The sequence below is a fragment of the Cynoglossus semilaevis genome, chromosome 14 (genome assembly GCF_000523025.1).
Source record: "Cynoglossus semilaevis isolate Cse_v1.0 chromosome 14, Cse_v1.0, whole genome shotgun sequence".
NCBI classification, from domain to species: Eukaryota; Metazoa; Chordata; class Actinopteri; order Pleuronectiformes; family Cynoglossidae; genus Cynoglossus; species Cynoglossus semilaevis.
Window position 1 is genome coordinate 24,200,314 of NC_024320.1, and position 14,790 is coordinate 24,215,103.

At 39.6% G+C, this 14,790-nt stretch overlaps 3 protein-coding genes across 3 annotated transcripts in view; 1 reads left to right on the forward strand and 2 right to left on the reverse strand.

Annotated features, from left to right (window-relative positions):
- rgs3a (regulator of G protein signaling 3a) overlaps positions 1-6,558 on the reverse strand; it is a 138,141-nt gene extending 131,583 nt beyond the window's left edge. Inside the window, exons 1-2 of the mRNA XM_025062385.1 lie at positions 6,366-6,558; positions 3,649-3,716 (exon numbers count right to left, since the gene is read on the reverse strand). Of these exons, the coding sequence (XP_024918153.1) occupies positions 3,649-3,716; positions 6,366-6,421 (124 nt within the window). The 5' untranslated portion in view covers positions 6,422-6,558. The remainder of the gene's footprint in view (positions 1-3,648; positions 3,717-6,365) is intronic.
- On the forward strand, positions 6,535-9,433 carry rabepk (Rab9 effector protein with kelch motifs). Its single transcript, XM_008325984.3, has 8 exons — positions 6,535-6,681; positions 7,224-7,278; positions 7,520-7,674; positions 7,828-7,983; positions 8,103-8,267; positions 8,435-8,584; positions 8,720-8,869; positions 8,954-9,433. The coding sequence occupies exons 1-8, from the start codon at positions 6,645-6,647 to the stop codon at positions 9,163-9,165; spliced, it is 1,080 nt and encodes a 359-aa protein (XP_008324206.2). The 5' UTR covers positions 6,535-6,644; the 3' UTR covers positions 9,166-9,433.
- Positions 9,260-13,528, reverse strand: hspa5 (heat shock protein 5). Its single transcript, XM_025062381.1, has 9 exons — positions 13,370-13,528; positions 12,271-12,424; positions 11,955-12,186; positions 11,720-11,857; positions 11,517-11,629; positions 10,981-11,371; positions 10,616-10,853; positions 10,357-10,524; positions 9,260-10,253 (listed from the first exon to the last, which is right to left on the reverse strand). Exons 2-9 carry the CDS (start codon positions 12,387-12,389, stop codon positions 9,685-9,687), a joined length of 1,968 nt encoding a protein of 655 aa, XP_024918149.1. The 5' UTR covers positions 12,390-12,424; positions 13,370-13,528; the 3' UTR covers positions 9,260-9,684.
- Between the last annotated feature and the right edge of the window lie 1,262 nt (positions 13,529-14,790).

Genomic DNA, 14,790 nt, shown 5'->3' on the forward strand with positions numbered 1-14,790 from the left:
AAGGCTGCGCCCCATATGGCATTCAGTAAGGGCCGAGTCTGTTGGTCTTTATGTGAAGACTAAAACAGCCATTACTGAAGGACCGGGGGTTAATCCATGTTCTGTAACATTTCCTGTGAGAACGGATGTGATTTTGAAATGTTGGACAAAAAGGGTTTTGTTTTTAGTTTTTTTTTTAAAAAAGGGACCTGAAGTTTGGGTGCAGAGGAGAAACAAAAAGCAGATTTAATGAGAGACAACTATGTCTCCTCTTTTTTCCTCCTATTGTCAAAGCCATAAACCGCAGCTCATCTGTTGTTACAGACAATAAAAGCACAGACAGGGCCATCGTTGCCTGATGACACTAAGCACCGACAGACAGGACGGCGCATTTGTCACCTGACGGCTTCGACAACAGAGCTGCCCGTGGATTTCCGGCATCTGGACCACAACTGTGATTTTTCAACATGGCCTTTGCTCGTCTTTAATATTCAATATCCTGAAACGCTCCACGCACTTTAATCACCATGATAAGAGGCTTTCTTCAGCTACACACAGCCATTGGCAGGATTATCTATTCTTCACAGCAGAAAAGAGATAAATGCTCGAAGCAGAAGAAATAAATAACAAGGAAAAAAATATATACCAGCGGAACACTGAACAATGAAGGCGCTGTCCAGGCATTTTCTTGAGAAATGTAAATGTATAAGCAATTATTAAAGAGGGGATATTTATTTATGGCTAGCTAGCACACCAGGTTCCAGCGTGTTATATGCAAATCTTACAGTGGCTTGAAAAAGTATTCATACCCCTTGAACTTTCCCACATTTTCTCACGTTCCGACCACAAACATAAATATATTTTATTGGCATTTTAGATAAAAGATCAACATAAAGCGACACACAATTGTGAAGTAGAAGGAAAATTATACATGACTTTAAATTGTTTTTAGAAATAAAAAACTGAAAAATGTGGCGTGCAAAAGTATTCAGCCCCCTTTTCTCTGAGTGCAACCAGTTGCCTTCAGAGGTTGCCTGATGATTGCTGAATGATCAGCTGTTGACCTACTGATTAAATAGAGTCCACCTGTGTGTAATCTAACCTTAGTATAAATACACCTGTTCTGTGACAGCCTCAGACGTTTGCTAAGAGGACACTGGTCAGTGAACAGCATCATGAAGTCAAAGGAACACACCAAACAGGTCAGGGATAAAGTTGTGGAGAAGTTTAAAGCAGGGTTAGGTTATAAAAAGATTTCCCAAGCTTTGAACATCTCACGAAGCACTGTTCAATCCATCATCAAGAAATGGAAAGAGTATGGCACAACTGCAAACCTACCAAAACGTGGCCGTCCACCAAAACTTACATGCAGAACAAGGAGAGCACTGATCAGAGACATAGCCAAGACACCCACGGTAACTCTGGAGGAGCTGCAGAGATCCACAGCTCAGGTGGGGGAGTCTGTCCATAGGACGACAATTAGCCGCGCACTGCACAAATCTGGCTTTTATGGAAGAGTGGCAAGAAGAAAGCCATTGTTGAAAGAAAGCCATAAGAAGTCTCGTTTGCAGTTTGCCAGAAGCCATGTGGGGGACACAGCAAATGTGTGGAAGAAGGTGCTCTGGTCAGATGAGACCAAGGTGGAACTTTTTGGTCTAAATTCAAAACGTTAGGTGTGGAGGAAAACTAACACTGCACATCACTCTCAACACACCATCCCCACTGTCAAACATGGTGGTGGCTGCATCATGTTGTGGGGCTGCTTTTCTTCAGCAGGGACAGGGAAGCTGGTCAGAGTTGATGGGAGGATGGATGGAGCCAAATACAGGACAATCCTGGAAGACAACCTGCTGGAATCTGCAAAAGACTTGAGAATGGGGCGGAGGTTCACCTTCCAGCAGGACAACGACCCTAAACATAAAGCCAGAGCTACAATGGAATGGTTTAAAACAAAACATATTCCTGTGTTAGAATGGCCCAGTCAAAGTCCAGACCTAAATCCTATTGAGAATCTGTGGCAAGATCTGAAAATTGCTGTTCACAAACGCTCTCCATCTAATCTTGCTAAACTTGAGCTGTTCTGCAAAGAAGAATGGGCAAAAATTCCAGTCTCTAGATGTGCAAAGCTGGTAGAGACATACCCCAAAAGACTTGCAGCTGTAATTGCAGCGAAAGGTGGTTCCACCAAGTATTGACAAAGGGGGCTGAATACTTTTGCACGCCACATTTTTCAGTTTTTTATTTCTAAAAACAATTTAAAGTCATGTATAATTTTCCTTCTACTTCACAATTGTGTGTCGCTTTATGTTGATCTTTTATCTAAAATGCCAATAAAATATATTTATGTTTGTGGTCGGAAGGTGAGAAAATGTGGGAAAGTTCAAGGGGTATGAATACTTTTTCAAGCCACTGTATATATGTCTAGATAAAAAAGTTCAGAAAAGATAAGATAAGGTATATGTCTAGATAAAAAAAGTTCAGAAAAGATAAGATAAGGGGTGTCGTGATGGTGGGTTTTTTTTCTTATGGAGAGAAATAAAAAACACTGATGGAAAAAAAAGTGAGAAACATTTTTCTGTTACATAATTGCACACTGTCTTATATGCTTTACAAATACAAAAGAAACTTCTATTCTGAGAGACACACAAATTAATTGGAACAAAAAAGTTTTGTGTCTAAGCCAGTGATTATTTATAGCAAGACAGGGAGAGTTGAAGTTTCCCTCTCAGGGGTACGAAACTTCTACTCTGTGTCTCAGTACATGTTCGACATGTCTTTATGAAATTTGACCATTTTTTTTGTTGAAAATTTAAAAAGAAAAAACATAAAACAATAATTTCGAACCTTCGAACAAAATGATACAAAGGTTTATATGGCTACGTGAACTCAACATTTTAATTTGAGATTTATATTTTACAAAAGTCTCCACCCATTATATCTATCTATATACAGTTGATATGTGGATCAGAGTTGTCACACTACAATCTTGATACCATCATATAATCTTACAAACTACCTGAGAATGTCCTTTTACATCACAGTCAAAAATATATGTATGTATGTGTATATATATATGTATATGTTTATATGTACTGTATATGTATATATCTATATTTATATCCATATCTACATATATGTATGTATGTATGTATATATCTATATGTATATCTATATCTATATATATATCTATATATATATATAGATATATATATATTGTTTGTGAGGAAAAAGTAAACACTTGATTATAAATTAAGTGAAGCAAACATACATCAATATCCTTCCGTGGGCCTGATAAATACCGTCCATAAATGATTCAGGTTGTCATCGGATAAGGAGTGACGGCCTCATTACCAGACCAAAGGGTTTGTAAGAACATCTGAGCCCACTTACTGCTGCCACTGCTATCCATCTAATGTGAGACCCACTGAAGGATTGAGTTTCTGTGCTAACAGAATGACGTGACACAACCCTCTATAACACACATTCCTTTACTCCAATGGAAAAACAGAGGGTTGGTTTGTCAGACTGTGAATTAACGAATGGCATAAATATAGAAATGTCAACTGCTCAAGTTGGGCTTTTCTGTTTGTTTGTTTTTTTTTAAAAAAAGCATCACAGGCTCTAGTTATATTATATTCTCTATAACAGGAAAAACAAAACGGAGCTCACCGTGGATACTGAGGAGGAAGGACGATGCTGGAGGTGAGTTCCGCAGGTAAACCCTGAGGCAGGTCATCCTAGAGAGAGAAAGGCAGCAGAGATGGTATTGGCAGCTACACAGAGGAGTAAGGAAACATGATGCCTGTTTGTGTGAGTGTGTACGTGTGTGTGTGTGCGTGCGTCTCAGTCTGTCTTTTACATCATATAACTTACTGTGAAACTGCCTGACGTTTAACTATAGTAGTATAAATCAGAAAGTTTTAAAACCTGTCTAATTTTTATAAACTACATTTTATGACATACTTTATTATTTTGTCCTTTTGTCAACTGTTATATATTTTACTCAATCGGGGTTTTCAACCATCCAAAATGATCCATTTCAGAAGAGAAAATTTCATCATTTTTGTTTGTCAACAATGCCACCTCACTTTTTTTTTTTTTGTCTTTTGAAAACTAAAATAATGTTTTCAAAGATACTTAATTTTACTCCCAAAGTGAGTTATGACCTGGTACCAAAGGAAATCTCATCTGAAAACATCATCCCCTTCAATGGAGGACATGTCCAGAACTAGCTTTTTTTTTTTTTTTTGTTGCTATTTTTATAAATAAAGAGTTGGTCATTGACATCTAAATACATTTATATTCAGCTAAGAGAATCAAGTTGGTCAGTGAAAGCCTTCAAAGTGTGTTTAATTGAAATAATTCTGAAAAACTGCATGTTTTAGTATTATAAATGTATTTTAAACATGAAGAAGACAAAGACACTTCATTGTTATTGTACTAATGACACAGAAATAGTCCTCTGCATTTAATCTGTCCATGAAACACCCCTGTGATTATCACCGGACACAGAGGGGCAGTGGGCGGCAATTTATTCCGCCTGTTTTTTGTTTTTTTCTTTTGTTGCTTGCTCATCACAAATGAACTGATTAAAAAGTAGTTTCTATTCACGTGCGAGACCCTACTGTTGATATTAATAATACCACAAACTATTACGGATGTTTAAGGGGAACATAACCCCCCACCCACCCCCACCAACACCCCAACAAAACAATGAAAAAAAACAACCACAAAATAACTTGTTTTTGACCATCGTCCATGTCTGTGTTCTGGGACACACGGGACAAAGACGGCTTTGTGGTTATGAAGCGTTAATCCAGCCCAGTTTATAACATGACTTAACACACCTTTGGGTCGAATATGGCAGAATTAGGGATTTTTCCAACACACTGTTTTGATATTTTCACAGTAAGTGTGTACCAATAACCAAAAGATGAACTTTTTCTGAATAATCCTGATCATCAGACAGACACTCAGGAGAAGATGTTAGAGGATTGGCCTCCCTTTCTACAGTAGAATAATAAAAAACCACTGTGCAGTACTGTGGGTACATAGGACACATGTACAACAGCACACTCCACACAAAAAAAACTATCGGTAATTTCCTCTCCGTGTTAAAATAGCCATAATTATGGTACTTTTTCCACTCGTCCTATCTTTCCAGAAAAAAACCCCTGATTCATTCAGTCCTTATCAGTTAAGTGAAGGGAAAACAAAGGGTTTCACTGAAAGTCAAACTCTGCTTCCGTAAAAGGGAAACTGGGCAGATAAATCCAAAGTGGCACAGCTCCGTTCAAACGGAAAGTATGAATCGTTACATTTGTACTTAGATGTACTTATTTCTGACCTGTATGCAGTATTTTTGATCAGTGATTGCACCGACAGTCACAGATCTACAAATTTCATATACACACAGTTACTGTCATGTACTGTTGGATGTACTTATTCCTGACCTGTATGCAGTATTTTTGATCAATGATCAATGATACACACAGTTACTGTCATGTACTGTTATGTACTAAGACAGCAGTGGGGAAGTAACTTTATTTTTACTATTATCAAGATAATGTTGACAAGTTTACAAAGATAAGGTTTTAGATGGTTCATACAATTCCTAAGAGCCAATAGTTGATTTGGTGGACAGCGGATGTTCAAATTGGAGCCAAAAGGCTGCGAGCGAGAGGAAAAGAGATGGAAAAAAGGAAAAAGATTTATGAACTTAGGGAAATACGACATGAAGATAGTTGAGGAAGCAAAGGGAAGGTCGAGATAGAGCCAAGATGATTAACAGAGGTGACTCCTGACAGCAAGAAGAAAAAAGACAACCAACAAGCTATATTTAGAAGAACATATATTTCCATGTGCCTGAAGAGTTTAGATATACGGTGGGGGGGTGGGGGGGGGATATAGTATACATTTACAATAGTGATAGGCAGAAAGGTGAAAATAGAAACAGAGTCTTGTCTCACAAACTTACAAATCACAATTGACATATTGAAGACTCCCGTTTTGGAATCAATATTGTCATTTGGGAGTTAAATGCACCAGGTGTAAGTTGACTGTCAGCACAGTTGCTAGATCGATGTAGTTCTTGATAAGCTACTGCAGTATCACTCTTAATTAACAAACGACTGCAATGGCACACTCTACTGGTCCTACTGTGAAATGCAATCGATATATTTAACTACGCATGAAAAAAATAATTTAAAACGTCGAAAAGAAACTCCGAAAAACTCCAATAAAAATGAATAATTGTGATAACAACACTTTACTGACAGTTACTGACAGTTGTTTTCGTTTTGTTTTTCTTTCCGTTTCTTTTCTCTTTTTTACAAAGCCCAACTTTCAAACTAGCTAGCTCTGGATATTCGAAGACACGTCCTTACCTTAACTTTTTGGGTAGCAGGAAAAATGTTGAACAAACACTAAATTCTTCATTCATTATATTGTAGTATGTGAAGAGGTAGAAGAAATGTTTTTAAAAAACGTCTACCTTAAATACTTCCTCAGAGAAACGTGAGGCAGGAAATTGGAGCAATTGAGCGGAGAAACGAGACGTTGTGGTGGCGTATTGCTGCCCTCCGCTGGTAATCATTGAAGACTGTCAAGCAGCCGTGGCCAACCAACCCGTGGCCTGAGAACGAAAGGTGCGCAAGCGCCTTAAAATGAGTCACCATGGTAACTACGTTACAAACGCAACTGGTGAGAACAGTATACATTTTTGTGCGTACTAACTAACTTTATTATTTATAACACGTTTAACGTTTGTTTGTGGCATTAATAAGCCTTAATAATACTGTCTACACATGCTGACTGCCGTTTCCGAACATGTCGAACACATATAGCTTAGTTTTAACCCGGAAGAAGAAACTTAACAGGAAGCAGGTGCTTCATATGGTTAGCGTTTGTAGCTCATTGGTGCTAAGTGTGACTGATTATAAATGAACACTTTATTAAAACTATGCTATCAGCGTATTAGCTTGACGAACAATTATAAAACGTCACTGATGACAAATGAAATAAAACATTGGAGTTGTTTCTGCTGAGGCTACTGTACGTTTCACGAAGCTAATCTAGTAGACTATAGTAAGTAACATTATTTTTAGTCGATCGTTGTGTGTATTTTATTGAATGAAAACATCACCGATTAAAATATCAAAATAGGAAATGTATCTATAACTTACAGATAACGTGTTAGTGTGTAAAATCACCGTCTCTCGTGCTGTTTATACATTCTTTGACAGCAATGGAGTTTCTTCCAGTACTTGAGCCACTAGATAAGCCCAAACACGGAATCTGGTATGTGGATAAATGCCTCCTGTTCATGTTGAATTCTTTTTGTTGTTGTTTTTTAATTTCTTAATTATTCGGGATTACCTCCTGACATTTGCACATATCTGAATGTGTTTGTTCTGGACACTTCGAGCTAAATCCTAAATCAATAGTGTCTCTCTCGTCAGCTGTCCCATATTCAGTCTAGTAGTCAATAGAAATCTAATTTTCCTTTGCTTCTTGACAAATTGCGTCCTATCGTCCACAGGTATTCTTTGGTGCCCACAGGGAGTGCTCCAGGTGTTAGTGTGGGTCACACTTGCACGTTTATATCATCAGGAGACGGAGAGAAAGGAAGAATCATTATTGTTGGGGGAGCCAACCCTAGTGGCAGTTTCTCTCACACACACGTTATAAACCTAGGTACAGTATAAAGGAAAAAAACGTTCTGGAAACCGAATTAAATCTTTCACCATTTGTTAACATTGCCCATGTACAGGCTAATTACTTTGAGTCAATTTAATATAACAGTAGCTCTTGTGTGGTTTAAGACTGTCTTAATGCATTGTTTTGCAGATAATCATGAATGGGAGGTTCCAGATTGGAAAGGTTTGAAGCCCCGTTATGAACACTGCAGCTTTGTCCCAGAGAGCTGCCCCGAGAGCCTGTGGGTGTTCGGTGGGGCAGAGCAGAGTGGTAACCGCAGCTGTATCCAGAACATACGATTTACAGGTAAATCCACCCCTGCTGACTCTGTCTGACTTCATAACCAAAGCTTCTTCCTTGTTCTGTTGTCGTGTGATCCTAAAGGCCCATTCATATTTGTTTATTCTAATTGTTCGATTGTCTAGATAGTGCGCCACACTGGAATGATGTAACCGTAGGTGGGAAGACCCCTGGTCCGAGGACGTATCACACCAACACAGCCTGCCTCGGGAACAAACTGTTTGTTTTTTCTGGTGGTGAAGCAGGAGCTGAGGCTGTGTCTGACCAAAAACTTAATATATTTGATACAGGTTGGTGTTGAAACTAGATCTTCAACTGTTAACAAAATGTTTTAGCCCTGGCTAGTAAATGGTCCTCTGACTGACTGACTGACTGACTGATTCTAAACTTTTTCTTACCCCAGTTATCTACAATCAATTGTGTTTCATGCATAACCTAATATTCTGATGGCTTTTAGTCACTTCCACCTGGTCACAGCCAGATACAAAAGGCCGACAGCCGACAGCCAGACACGGTCACATTATTGTAGGAGTGGGTTCAAAGGTCTACGTTCATGGTGGCATGACTGGAAATAAGTTCTACAGCGACATGTACTGTCTACATACAGGTACATATTAACCAGGTAAATACAAGGCTTGCAGCTGCCCTGTATTTACCTCAGATGCCTAAATGCAATATATTGTCTGTATATAGTTATTTTTATAATTTATTCTGAGGAAAATCATTTTGTCTAATACCTAAGAAATCATGAAGTGGGAGAAAGTGCAAACCAAAGGAGACATCCCAGCAGGAGTCGCCGCCCACTCGGCTGTGGTACAAGGAAAGAACATCTACATATTTGGAGGCATGACTGCAGATGGTGCCACCAACCTGATGTTTAGATTCAACACTGGTAGATGATTCACTCACCACTTGATGCTAATTACTAATTTAATGCCATTGATACCTTAAAGTAAAATGTATTTTTAAATTACAGAAAAAAGTAGATGGATCCTAATGAAGTTTGAAGGAGATCTGCCACCCAACCGCCTGGACCACTCCATGTGTGTGTTGCCCTGGACGGTGCAAGCTGATGGTGATGGTAACAGCTCAGGCACCTCAGACACCAAGCATTTGGCCTTTGTCTTTGGAGGGATGGACACAGAGGGAGTCCTACATAATGACTGCGTTGTAACAGTTCTGACATGATGGAGTTGGTTTAACAATGACCTCTGTCATAATAAGATGTCAAAGAAATCCATTGTGTTATTTTATAAAATGTACACAAACAAATTTTTTTTTATCAAACATTTATTTCAATGTATTTCCAGAAGTACAATGACCAGATTCAATAAATAACTTTTGAAAGTTGCCTGTGAACATAATGAGCCCTTGATCCCACAAGTATTCTACCAATGAATAACCTACAACCATCCATATATCCCACCCCGATTAGCTCCCTCCCACCACGGAACCCCAATAGGACTGCCTGAGAACAGCAGCAGCAAGCCTCGTACTGGGCTGATGAATATCTCCGCCTTCCAGCGAAGAGAACCTCTCAAACACACTGAAACGTATCATAAGTCTCTCTGTAGATTCAGCATGGTTGTTTTTGATCGCCATCTCTTCCCGACCATTCCACTCACTAGGAGTCCCATCAGTCCAATATGTACATCTCGATGCCACTACCAGAGAGGCAATGGAGACAAGAGCTGACGTCAAACATGCCTACAACTCATCCTTACCCTCTTGCTCACTTTCAGCGCCCTCTGGTGGTGGTCCACCTGCACTGCCGTACAATTTGCTAATGATGGGCTGAACCACCTCTTCCAGCTCCTTCTTCTTGGCCTGGAACTCTTCTGTATCAGAGTCTTGGTGAGACTCCATCCACTCAATCTTCTCCTCGACTGCTTTCTCAATGGTTTCCTTATCCTCATCGGACAACTTGCCCCCAAGCTTCTCCTTGTCGCCAATCTGGTTCTTCAGAGAGTAGGCATAGCTCTCCAGCTCGTTACGGGCATCGATTCTCTCCTTCAGTTTCTTGTCTTCATCAGCGAAGCGCTCAGCATCGGTTACCATGCGCTCGATATCCTCAGGTGTCAGGCGGTTCTGGTCATTTGTGATTGTGATCTTGTTCTTGTTGCCTGTGCCCTTGTCTTCAGCGGTAACACGCAGGATACCGTTAACATCGATCTCAAAGGTGACTTCAATCTGTGGCACACCGCGAGGGGCAGGGGGGATGCCGGTCAAGTCGAAGGTTCCAAGAAGGTGGTTGTCTTTTGTCAGGGGACGCTCACCTTAAGAGAGAATGGAAATAAATTAGATTGATCAACATTTAAATTTCTGCCATTACATGCACATTATATTTGTCAAGATGAGATTTCTTTGTCAGCTTCATACCTTCATAGACCTTGATGGTGACAGTAGGCTGGCTATCAGAGGCTGTGGAGAAGATCTGGGATTTTTTGGTGGGCACAACGGTGTTTCTGGGGATCAGTTTGGTCATCACTCCTCCAACGGTCTCAATACCAAGAGTCAGGGGGCACACATCCAAAAGAACAACATCACCTGAAAAAGCAATACAAAAATCATCAATTGGTAAGAGAAATTTCCAAGCTCAGCATCATGGGAGAAATGACTTTAAATATCAGTGACGTACCAGTGTCTTCCTCTCCAGAAAGGACTCCAGCCTGAACAGCAGCACCGTATGCAACAGCCTCATCGGGGTTGATTCCCCTGGAGGGCTCCTTGCCATTAAAGAACTCCTTTACCAGCTGCTGGATTTTGGGGATACGGGTGGAGCCACCGACCAAGACAATCTCATTGATTTCAGATTTCTTCAAGTCAGAATCTTCAAGAACTTTCTGTACGGGCTTCATGGTGGAACGGAAAAGGTCCTGGAGGGAAAAAAAACAAAAACAAAATCATGAATAAGATTGCCAACCAAAATTATGTTATTTATTGGGTTTTATTTGCCGTTGTCAGCTGTTTAGTTTAAACATTTAAGTATTTCAAACATCTTACCATGTTCAGCTCTTCAAACTTGGCACGAGTCAGGGTCTCGGAGAAGTCCTCTCCCTCGAAGAAGGATTCAATCTCAATGCGAGCCTGGTGCTGGGCAGACAGAGCTCTCTTTGCCTTCTCCACTTCACGACGCAGCTTTTGTACGGCACGGTTGTCTTTGCGCACATCTTTACCGGTCTTCTTCTTGTACAGCTTGATGAAGTGCTCCATGACACGTTGGTCGAAGTCTTCTCCTCCAAGGTGAGTGTCACCGTTGGTGGCCACCACTTCAAACACACCGTTGTCAATGGTCAGGAGGGAGACGTCGAATGTGCCGCCGCCCAAATCGAACACAAGAATGTTCTTCTCCCCATCCCTTTTGTCCAGACCATAAGCAATGGCAGCAGCAGTTCTTTGGGGAAAAAAAAAGTTGTTTTTTATTATAGGTGCTTTAAAAGAAGGGAAAAAAGTCGTTTTTTATTATAGGTGCTTTAAAAGAAGTTACCTCCAAGTATAGTACGACTGTATAGAAATTAACTATTCAGGCAGATACTTACGGCTCATTGATGATTCTCATAACATTAAGACCAGCAATGGTTCCGGCATCCTTGGTAGCCTGACGCTGGGCATCGTTGAAGTAGGCAGGGACAGTGACCACAGCATGTGTGACCTGAGGAACAAGAGACCCCATTAGAAAACAACACTCCAACACCCAACTACTTTGTCACTGAGATATTCTGTTAAGTTATTTGTTTTATACCTTCTTTCCAAGGTAAGCCTCAGCAGTCTCCTTCATCTTAACCAGCACCATGGCAGAGATCTCCTCAGGGGCGAACGTCTTCATCTGGCCACCACCAATGTCAACCTGAATATGGGGTTTGCTCTTCTTTTCAGTTACCTGTAAAGGAACAAAAAAATGTTTCCATTTTGTTATTGAATGACTTTTGTCTTGCAACCCCATTCGTTTTACTTCAAACTATTATAAACAAACATACCTTGAAGGGCAGATACTTGATGTCCTGCTGGACAGAGGAGTCACCCCAAGTACGGCCAATCAATCTCTTGGCGTCAAAAACAGTGTTTTCTGGGTTAGAGGTCAGCTGGTTCTTTGCAGCATCACCAATCAGACGCTCACCCTCGCTGGTGAAGGCAACGTACGATGGGGTGATACGGTTACCCTGGTCGTTGGCAATGATCTCCACACGACCGTTCTTGAACACTCCGACACTGAAAAAAATCAAAACATTTAAACTTTTAAAAAATGTTCTTTCTTTGGAAGACCTAATCTTAATCAAACTAATCAACTCTTACCATGAGTAGGTGGTTCCCAGATCAATTCCAACCACTGTCCCCACATTCTCCCTCTTGTCATCATCGTCAGCAAACACAGTGCCGACCAGCAGCAATGCTGCAACACACAACAGCTTCATCTTTGCCTTCTGTGTGTCCAAGTCTATAGAGAAACCTGCAAAGAAAGTTAAATTAATTACTCAGAAATTGTCCATCATTTCACCTTAACAACTAATCAACATTAATTATATTTGAAATAATTTGTTCTTAATAATTGATAAATGGGGGGGGGCTCTAGTGCAGACACCAAACCCAGACGTGGGGGGCCACAGGGGTCAACTTCAAAATGCCAATTTAATTTCTAGGATGTAAGTCTTTAAAGTTCAGTTCCGCTTTAACTTCTACAGGCAAAAACATGTTTTTTCAACCAAACGTAAAGGCATCATAACGGGTTGGCTCGGTCTCTGCCGGCACAATGTCAAAGTCAATGGGGTGGAGCGCTGTTCACTGTCAAAACCAACGACAGCGCCTTAAATCCACCAGTCCTCACCTTAACGACTCCGTGACTTTCTGAGGTACGTAAAAAAATACCGTTGTAATTTAAAAAAAGAAATACAAATTGTATGTAATGGATAAAACACGAATTTGGAATTTCACCCCTCGTTTTTCAGGGTTCCTTTTTCCCCACTAACTAGTTCTTAATGGCTAGAATTCATGTTAACTCATTCAACTGATTCTTAATAAAAAAGAGATAAAAGAGTTTTTTATTATTATTTCCATCAAAGTCACTTGCATCTTGACAAGTCTGCCGGAAACGACTGGTTACCGACCGCATGTGCCGGTGTGGCCTTCAGTTCCAGCCGGTAAAACGTGTCATTCCCAGTTTAAAGCGCAATCGCTTAAAATAAAAACGCGTACAGTGAGAACTTTGTGCATATGCTATACTGCAAATTTAATGGTTGGATTTAGAATCGTTTCCTCGAATTAAATACGTCACAATTGCAAACGATAGCCTAGCCGTTTCACTGTTACGAAACAGGGAAATGTTAAAAAAAACGCTGCAGAAAATATTAAATTTAACTGTGACGTATTGTCACTTCCGCAACAGTTTCCAACTTACCTTATATTATGTGTCGATTGACGGCCTTGAACGCCTCTAATGGTGATTTCCGTTCACACTCTGCTTTCTCTTCTCACTGTAGTTTATTCTGTGGCTTCTGTGGAGTAATGTTGAATGAATGGTGAGCTCTCCATATATAAGCCTTCACTTCTGTCCCGTCGTGGAGGCACGCCATTGGTTAAGACGCTGTTCGTTGGAAGCTTCTGATTGGCTGTCACTTGCACGCTGGCCGCCGCTGATTTGCACACATCGCGTTTTGGAGACGTCACGGCTTTGTACCACTTCGGCGACTCTGATTGGCTGTCTGTCAAACAGGTCCGCGACATCGGTTGGTGAAAGAACACGCCACTCTGACGACCAAGGAAGAAGAAAAGGGTGCATTTGATCGTTTCACACATGTAAAGATAATGGGTTTCTTAAATTGTGACCCCTCTCTATGTATATATATATAAATATATATATATATATAATTTCATTGTTGTTGTTTCAAGTTTTGGTTGTGTTATGTCGACTGTATGATGTCTTTTTTATGATGACTCACTACAAACACTACAACATGAAGTATGCATGACTGTAAAGGCCCAAAAGAAACCAGCTCTTACATCATGTGAACTTGATTGTCAAGACATTTCATCAGTTAACTTCTGTACTCGCTACCTTTAGGCACTATCTTGTTTATAACTGCAAGACTTGACAGGTTTAAGTAAGTGGTTTAGGTCACTAAAGCTAATGTATACATCAAAGCACAGTTAGTGTAATTTGAATTTGTCAAATCTGAAACTAGCGATTAAAACATAACCTACTCTAATAAGGGTAATGTTTAGTAGTGCTATGTTTCCTAAAGAAATAAATCAAATAACCATTTTTCCTTCAAGACATTTCTTTAATGATTTTATAATAACAATGAAGTGATATATTTTCTTCAACTGAAACTAGCAATAACTTTTTTAACTAGAGGCTGTATCACTTTGTTTAATACATCAAATTAACTTGAGGTTATCTCAATTGAAAAATGCTAATTTATTTATTATCATGCCTCTAAAGTACTTTATTATTATTATTTACATCTTGATATAACTTTGTATTACAAAAAATGTTATGACAGTGACACTTGCTGTTTTACAATTTCTATTTTCAGATAAATAAAGATTATTGAACCTGAACATTTCACTTTACTGAAAAGGTTAAAATGTAGGTTAAAATGTATACAGTAGTACAACACCTTGCCATTTCAAGGCAAACTAAAGTTATCTGTAATATTTGTTGTACTAACAGTGTACGAAGTAATTTGATTTAATAAGAAATTATCTAATAGGAGACTATGTGGAGTTGTATTTTTTGGTTTTCATACACAAAAATGTTATATTGAATTTATTCTCTTATAGACATCATGACATCGTGATGTTGCCCACAACTATTAA